This window comes from Microtus ochrogaster, chromosome 10, assembly GCF_000317375.1.
Source record: "Microtus ochrogaster isolate Prairie Vole_2 chromosome 10, MicOch1.0, whole genome shotgun sequence".
Classification (NCBI taxonomy): Eukaryota; Metazoa; Chordata; class Mammalia; order Rodentia; family Cricetidae; genus Microtus; species Microtus ochrogaster.
Window position 1 is genome coordinate 26,330,883 of NC_022016.1, and position 8,936 is coordinate 26,339,818.

The window sequence follows — 8,936 nt, forward strand, 5'->3', positions numbered from 1 at the left end:
AACCAGAACTGCAGTTTCCTCTGAAGGCTCCCTGTGCTGACCTTGTCAACCTGACACAGGCTGCAGTCACTTGGGAAGAGGGAACTTCAACCTAAAAAGTGCTTCCACCAACTGGCCTGTGGGCAGGTGTGTGGGACATTCTCTTGATTATAGACATGGGCCCAGGTCCAAGTCCTGGGTGTTCTATGAAGGCAGGCTAAGCAAGCCATAGGAACTTCACAGCTTCTGCTTTAGCTGCGTCTCCAGGTTCCTACCCTAACTGCCCTCAGTGATTAAGTTGTTTTTAGTCAAGGTGTTCATCACAGCAAAGGAGATCCTAAGACTCCCCCCCCCCCCCCCCCCCAGCACCGTTCTGCTACAAATGCAGCCAGCATTCTTGCAAATACTTTACAGGAACTTAGAAAAATTCAACACTGTTCAGGTTTATTTAGAATGCATACCTGGTAATACATGGAATAAAGCTTTATGCACAATAATTAAAACTTAAATCTGGTTTATTTTACAGTGGTCAAGTTTGGGGGGTAAATGGTCAAATATATAAAGTGTAAAAACTATGGCACTTTCATAAAGTTACTGTATGGATACACATTTTAAAGCATTTAATTTTGATTAAATTAAAGTTATTAAATTAAAATTCTAAACTAGATTGCTGTGGCTGGGAAGATGGCTCACTTGTTAGACAAGCACAAGAACCCATTTGGATCCCAGGACCTACATAAAAATCCAGGGTTGATTCCAGTGCTGTAGAAATAAAGATGAGACACCTAGTGCTTTCTCGGCCAGTCTAGCGCAACTGATGAGCTGAAGGTTCAGTGGGAGACCCTGTCTCAAAACAAAATAAGGTGGAGAAGCAATTGTAGAAGACACCTGCTTCCGCCTCTAGCCTCCACATGCATGTCCATATAGGAATCTACACACGCACACAATAAACTTCATGCACACATATACATATGAACCTACATATACACACATATATACATGTGAACCCACACACACATGTACACAAAATATAAAATGCCATTGACCACAACTACCACCTACTTAATGTACAAACCAGTTTTAAAACATCTACTTACAATCCTAACACATATAATTTTTTTAGATTTATGAGTGTTTTGCCTACATGTACAGGTGTATACCATGTGCATGTCTGGTGCCCACAGAAGTCAGAGACCACCATGTTCGCTGGAACTGGAGTTACCTACGGATAGTTATGAACCACCATGCGAGAGCTGGGAATTGAACCCCAGTCCTCTTTAGAACATCCAGGGATCTTAAGTACTGAGCCATCTCTCCAGCCTTAAGATGCAAACTCAACAAGCTTCACAGGATGTAAATGCATCCCCAAAGTCTTAGTGGAGCTAAGGATACTTTGTGAAATGTGGAAATTTTCTGTAGCAACATATTTTTTATTTCGTGAGAACAAAGTACTTTCAGTTATAATCCAGGAAAGTTTTAATATGACCAATGAACAAACTACACTTTTAGAAAGCAAGAAAAATCCAAGCCTTACTTCATCTGCATGAAAACGCAATTTATTTAGTTTTTTGACAGGGTCTCACTATGCAGCCTAGACTGGTCTTAAATATACAATCCTGCTTCTCTACTTCCAACAGAATCTGCCATTCACAACGAGAGGCAATTAAGAGATAAACCCCACGTATATCATTTAATATCTACACATGAAATACCAAGCAAATCATAGTGATAATAGTTTGTCTTTAAAACTTGGATTGGCAGCATTAAAACTTGCCATTGTCTTTTAATGTGTAAGTATCATGAACCCAATATTCACAGAGATTATGGCTGGCATGTAAAATCAAGGCTAATTTTTATTTTATCGCTTTATTTTCCTGCTTTTTTGTATGGCAAATCTTATTTTTATATCAGAAAAGCCTGTAAATACTCAAAATTTACTGAAAAAAAAACTGTTAAAAATGTTTTGTAATGATATTTGCTTGTATACCCCTTTGTTCAGTCTTTTAAAAATTAGATTTATGAAAGTATATTTATAATGAAAAATAATGAAATATTTTCATTGTGAAAAAATGTTCACAATGAAAATATCAGTCATTTCAAACTCACTTAAAAATTCCATCTTCAGAAGAGTTTTCTAGGTTTAATTAGTGATAGTTACATTGTATCAGTCAGCTACTTGCATGAATGATGTGTAGATGACCAACTACAGAACGAACACTGGGAAGAAAAAAGGAGAGGTGTATTAAGACTGGGGTGATACAGATGGAGCAGTCGGCTTACCTGGCTAAGGAGCACTTGCTAATTCCAGTACGAGAATGTCAAATGTACTGAGAAGAAGGCAGAAATGCTCTTTTAGCAAGAGAAGGAAAAGCATAGAAAACAGGCTGTGCTATATCATCTCAGCATGTCAGAGTCAGCATGAAAAATAATATATCAATTCCATGTTAAAAAATGAACCATAGGAAAGCTATCCACAAAGGTCAAAATATAGAAGGGACAATTCTGGTTTCAAAAATGAACTGAACAGCCTCTATTTGTAAAACTAAGAGCTTGGGGGAGGAGGCAATACAACAAAATACCGGTTAAATAATTTTATTAAAGAAATTTTGTAACTTGATATGAAAAACAAGGCAATTCTAATAGGTACCACAAGGAAAAGGACACGGACATTTGACCAAAGAGAAAAATGAAGCTATTCAAAATACATAAGCATTCATTCTTCTTGTTTATTCAATACACATATTACACAGTTAGTAGCAATTTTTACCTTAACTTCTAAAAGTATTCAATGTCTAATCTAAGTAATAAAAAAAATGGAGTCATTACAAAAACACAGAAAGCAAGAAAATTTCTGTCAATGTAGAAATCATAAACAGCATTAAAATAAATCAACCCTTGTATGGGCATAAGTAAAGTTCAGATTCCAGAAGTCAAACCCTTTCCCTTGGTCTGCATTCCACTGAGAGACAGACGGTCAATGGCACTGCTCTCCCAGGGCTGGCCATACTCACATCTATGTATGCACATTTTTTCTCCTACAGTTGCACTACTTTTCCAGGAAAGCACATACTCAGTATCACTTATTACCAAGGACCGCTATAATTCCATTTGTCCCTTTAAGATTTTCCCCTGTAATTCTCAGCCACAAAGTATTCCCACAGTACTGAAGACTGAAGGTCTACTTTAGCCCTGCCTTAAAGAAACCAGCTGGCTTGTTAGGGGGTCTTGAGTCAAGGCTGAAAAGGACTATTTCTGATTTGATGGAACAGGATCTGTTTGCTCAGACCTCAGCCTTGAGGGCTCACACAGCTCAGGATGCTTATCAGCTGCAGCACCAGAAGTCACTCAGAATCAGACAACAAGCATGTCAGAGTGACAAAGGCAGGAAGCCAAACTCAAAATCCTATAGCTTTGTTCAGAATGTTTAACTTTCATTGCCGAATTTCATGAAAAAATTGAGAAAAAATAATTCTCCGAAACTTGGCTTTTGCTAAATAACGTATATACATGTAACTGCAGAGTATACAGAAGAACTACTTAAATTTCATTTAAAGAAACAATCTCATTAAATGACAAATTTGGCTGTCAATTTGTTGTAGCCCTTAACTACCTGAATTTTGCTTAGGACTTTAGACACTAACTCTCTGGATTGAATTTCCATCGAAATAAAATTAGCTGCTTTCTGGAAGAAAACATTAGTTCATTTTCACTACAGTAGGAGTTTCTATCAATCCTAAAAGTTTATATGTATGTACACTTGAATTTTATGTGAGCATGTCTGCATACACACTTTAAATTTTTTTCTCCAGTGAGATAACAAATTCTGACTGTTTCTTCTAATATTTTTACTACTTTTTCTACCTAAGATATTTAATATATTCTAGGAGTGATCACATAGCCTATTTATCAAACAGTCAAAAACTATCCAAGAGGGAGGTAGCTGAACCTTGGCAATCTTGTATATCTTCGTTTATAACAGGGGACCTCCATTTGATGTTTTAGTCAAATCAAAACTTTCAACTTTGTAGCATAACCGACAATTACACATCCACTATGATCACCTACAACCGGACATGTAACACCACAAAAGACAACTTTTATAGATCTTTTCCACTTGTTAAACAGCTAAATACATTTAACACATTTTTCAGAATATACTTGTTAGTCATTTAATAAACAAACAAACACCCCTAAGTTACCTTTTTGTCTATTAACGGTAGTAATAGAGACAACTGGAGGGGAACTAGAATCTCCACGACACACTGAAAAGGTATTCCCTTGGATCTAAGAATGATCTGAAGGTGCTGACAGAGGGGATTCTCTAGAAGGCGACCCAGGGTTTTCTTCCGGTGGAAAAACTGTGAGAGTGCACGCCCGAATGCCACCAAGTGACTCTGGAAGATCAAAAACTTTATGCCACTCATCTTTTTCTGGATCGTATTTCTGGACAATTTCTACCATGCAACGGTTATTCCAAGAATATCCACCAACGACATAGATTTTGTTTTCAAATACAGCAACTCCAACATCACTTTGACCTCTTAGCATAGCAGCAATGGGAGTCCACTGGTCCAGAGTTGGCGAATAGTATTCACAGCTTAGAACATCATCGTAATCGCTCGTGCCTCTGAAGTGGTTGCCACCAATCACATACAGCTTGTCTCCAACGGTACACATGCAATGCAGTCCTCGGACTGTAGTCATAGGAGCCTTCTGTGTCCACTTGTCTGTATCCGGGTCAAAGCACATGAGCTCATTTTGAAAAGTGTCATGGGTAATTCCTCCTGAAATATACATTAACCCCCCATACACTGTTCCAGCATGGCCATAGTGGGGTTCACTCATCTTCGCAACATAGCTCCATTCATTCATTCTTGGGTTGTAACATTCTACTGTGGCCAGTTCACCAGCTGCACTGCGCCCGCCAACTGCATATAAATGTCCTTTGAGGGCACTCAGGTGAAAGAACGTGCGCTTTTCATTTAACGATGCCACCTGCATCCACTTATTATAGCGAGGGTCAAATCTGAAAACTGTATCAACAGCAGTTTTCCCTTTTGTGTCATAATTACTCTGCCCACCAACTACATAAAGGAAATTTCCAATAACAGCAATGCCATGCTGGTAGCGAGGAGCATCCATGGGGGCTAATGATTTCCATTCCTGTGCCCTTTCATCGTACATCCGCAACTCTTTACTGACAACCAGCTGCTGCCTCAAAACTCCCCCTAGCGTAACCAAGTGCGTAGAGTCAGACCGAATGGCAGTTCTGTCTGACTGCATCACCGGCTGCATGTACGGCATCATTTGGTAATTGCTTGCTTCCAGAAGTAAGTTCACGCACGTATTGTCTGTTCTCATGAAATCTACGGTCTGCACATAGTTGATGAGGTCCTGTGGTGTCATCAGTGGAAACCGAATATTCTTCATTAATTTTGCGGCGTAGTCCATCCGAGGGTCTTCCAGCCTCAACCAGCGGCAGGCTGCCTTGAAGAGTTCAAGCTCCGAACAGTGCTTGAGACTATTGCTGGAAAGCACAAAGGCAAGCCGCTCAAAAGGGAGTTTGAGAAACTCTCCCGTGCTCAACAACGCAGGGAAGTTCTTCAGGATGAAATTGTTTACGTATTTATCCACTTCTATAAGATTGTAGGTGTTGGCAATCCGTCCAACCTCAACGCAGTTTTCTAAAGAGACGCCTGATATAAGAAATACTTTACAAAAGTCCAAAACGGGTAAGATTTGTAGAAAGCTGGCCGCTTCGAGGGTGTCCTGAAGATTGTCCATATTAAGGGACAGTTTGGCGGTGTAAATAAAATCAATGATTTTCTTCAGGCCAATCTTGTTCACCCCGTGAAGCTTAATGCACATTAAATCTTGCTCTTTCATTCCCCCGGTGAACATGGCCTTGAAATAATCACTGGCAGACGCCATCATGGCTCGGTGGACAGGGAAGATTTCATCTCCATCGCCTGGCACCAGAGTCACGTCACAAAGCAGCCCCTCTATTCTGAGCTGATCAAAGCCTTGCAACACCACAGAGCTGTGCGTGTTGCTGGTGAAGAACCGCGTCGTTCCCGCCTTGCAGGGCTGCAGGTGGGCAGAGACGCCCATCTCGCCGCTCCCGACAGACACCTTCATGTGAACGCCCCGCGCTCGCCGCAGGCCGCCGACGTGGCAAAGAGGCCGCTCCGGGCTGACTCGGGGCCGCCTATGCAAGGGCCAGCAGTCTCCGCCGCTGCACCGCTCCGCGCCCACGGACGCCCGCCTCGCCGCAGGACCACGCAGCGCCGCTCAAATCTGACGGCGGTGCGGCTGAGTCATAACCCGAGGCAGTTACGGGACCGTTTCACCGGGGCCGGGCCGCGCGGGCGTCCGCCGCAGCTGTGCTCAGGGCGGGGGAGGGGCCGTCACGGCCTGCGCGCCGCCGATGCCCGCCGGGCTCCGCACCTCCGCTGCGTCCTCGGATGTCTCCCGCCGCGTCGTCACGGCCACTGGCTAGGCTTGGAGCAGGACCTGGAACCGAGGCTCGGGCCTGGAACGGCGGCCTAGATCGGACACCTAGCCCGTCCTTCCGGAAAGACCGAATCCCAGGATCCCCCGGGTTAGGAGCGGCTGCGCTGCTACTGCGCCTGCGCGGCTGGCCTGGCTGGGGGGGGGTGGCGGATGGGGGAAGGGCGCGGGCGGGTTGGGGGCGGGGTTACGCTCCGCCAGCGCGGCCGTGGACGGGGTCCAGCTGGCCAGTTTGCGGGAGTGCGCATGCGTGTTTTACGCTTGCGGAGGGAGGTTTCCTGAATGCTTTCCAGGGTTTCCGCTTACCGTCTCCTGCCAGAACAGCCTCGAAACGTAGCCTTTGTTAAAAACTGAGAAGAACATGGCAGAAGAAATCACTGTATCATCGAATTTTTTTTACTTTAAAAACAGTTTTTACAGTTTAGATCACACTTAATAAATACTTAAACTATTGCTTGTGAGGTTTGTTTTTAATCATTTAACTTGTTACTAAAATTTAGTCCTAATGATACATTTTGAATATTCGGCAGGAGCTATAATGTCGTCATAAATACTTAATTAATGGTTGTGTTGTCCAAGGAATATTTTTAAGTGGTTATACAATTTCCCAATAATTAACATGTTATAGTTTACTTTGCCCACTGTTTTCTCGTAAATGTACAAATCTTGTCCTCCATTGTCTTTTGGAATATGTAACAAGCTTAAGAGAATTTGGACACAAAATTTATTCTGTATTGGATGATGATAACATTTGGCAGAAAATGCTAGTCAATGTTTCCAAAATATTGTGACCAGCAATGCATGGGTTTGCATTTGCCTTCTGTTGAATTTCCCTTTTGTGGGTATTTTTATTAATGTGCAGTTCTTTAACTAATAGAAATCTCTATTTTTATATTTGAAAACAAGTATATAATTTGTCATAACTCTCTATTCTCTGAATTTGACCTTATTGCTACCTTTCAAATCTTTCTAGAATTTACTTGTATGCAAACTATGAATATACTTAGCCTTCTTTTCTGCTTCTTAGTTCTTTTCTAAATAGCATATATCCTGTTATATCTTTCTGGTTTTTCTTTTTTTTTTTTTTCAGTTCAAGGTTTTCCAAAATTGGTATATAGAGAGCATGCTTATAACATGTTGTTCACCACTAAATGTGTGCACCATAAATTACTTAACTATGAGTGATTTATCTTTCTTCTTTTCTTTCTCTGTGCTGTTCCTGCCGAATTGCAGCAACCCCAGGAGGCTAGTAGACCAACACTGTTTTCCCAAGGTGCTCTAGCAGCAATTCTGCCTGTTTGATACAAGAGCTTTATTAAAATGAAACCGGTCTTGAGAAATTCTTGTGGCCAAGGAACATTCTGGGAGGATATTTGGTACAGGAGTTGAAGAGAGCATTCCCTAACTTGCTGTGAAATGTGGGCTCGGCTGTAAAGAGGGATTTCCGAGGGATTACTTTCTACCTGGAAAAGAGAGAAGAAAGTCACTGTGCCTGAGTAGGTATCAGAGCGAAAATCACATCAGTCTTTTTATCATTAAGCTTGCAAGATTAATAGATGAGAAAACAAAGACGAACATTAATGGTTATTAGAGACAGATGCTTTTTTCATATTCCAACTTTTAATTGTTGCAAAAGACTGTTGTTTTCTGCTTTCAATATGAAATGAATCCATTTTGTCACAACATTTGGTGGTCACGTTTAATAGCTATGTGTTAAAGCATCTACTTGGGGCATCTGCCTACTAGGCAGCATTATTTACTCATATACTTTTTTATTATATAATAATAATCATCATCATTATATAATCATAGCATATATATATTATATGATTATATATTTTATTATATCAATTCTAATTGGTTTATTATGATTTTAATTTATTAAATCTTAGTATTTAGAAAATATATCATGTTCACCTTCACGTTTCACTAGTAACAAAAAGTTTTTAACCTCACAGTTTTAATTCATTTTTATCACTTAAAGTTTTACTTTTAGACATTTCATGTTTACTCTTAAGTCAAGGTTAAGGCTGTTTTTTTATTCTCAAATGAAGAATGAAGATCCAGTTTATTCAAGTTATAAGTAATAATCATGTGATAGCTTTCAGAACACTGTAACATGGTGTAAACAGCAGGGATTTTGTTTTTTATTTTTGGGAATTCCACGTTTTTAGTAAAATTATTAGTTGCTTTGAAACAATCTTCCTGTATGATGTTTATTATATTATATTATATATGTTATTATATCTGCTTCTGGGACAAAGATGCATGCTCTGCCTGAGCTGGTCCTTTTTGTGGTTGTTGTTGTGCTGGCTAGAGATGAACATCACCACGCTAGGCTCAGATAATCAATTTTATTTTTGGGAATTCCACGTTTTTAGTAAAATTATTAGTTGCTTTGAAACAATCTTCCTGTATGATGTTTATTATATTATATTATATATGTT

At 40.3% G+C, this 8,936-nt stretch overlaps 1 protein-coding gene across 1 annotated transcript; it reads right to left on the bottom strand.

The window, feature by feature from the left end:
• Window positions 1-1,517: 1,517 nt before the first annotated feature.
• Klhl9 (kelch like family member 9) lies at window positions 1,518-6,575 on the bottom strand. The gene has a single exon (XM_005352716.3). The coding sequence runs from the start codon at window positions 6,115-6,117 to the stop codon at window positions 4,264-4,266; it is 1,854 nt and encodes a 617-aa protein (XP_005352773.1). The 5' UTR covers window positions 6,118-6,575; the 3' UTR covers window positions 1,518-4,263.
• Window positions 6,576-8,936: the final 2,361 nt, after the last annotated feature.

Coding starts and splice junctions, on each gene's coding strand:
- Klhl9 (XM_005352716.3), bottom strand. CDS start 6,117: ATGAAGGTGTCTGTCGGGAGCGGCGAGATGGGCGTCTCTGCCCACCTG.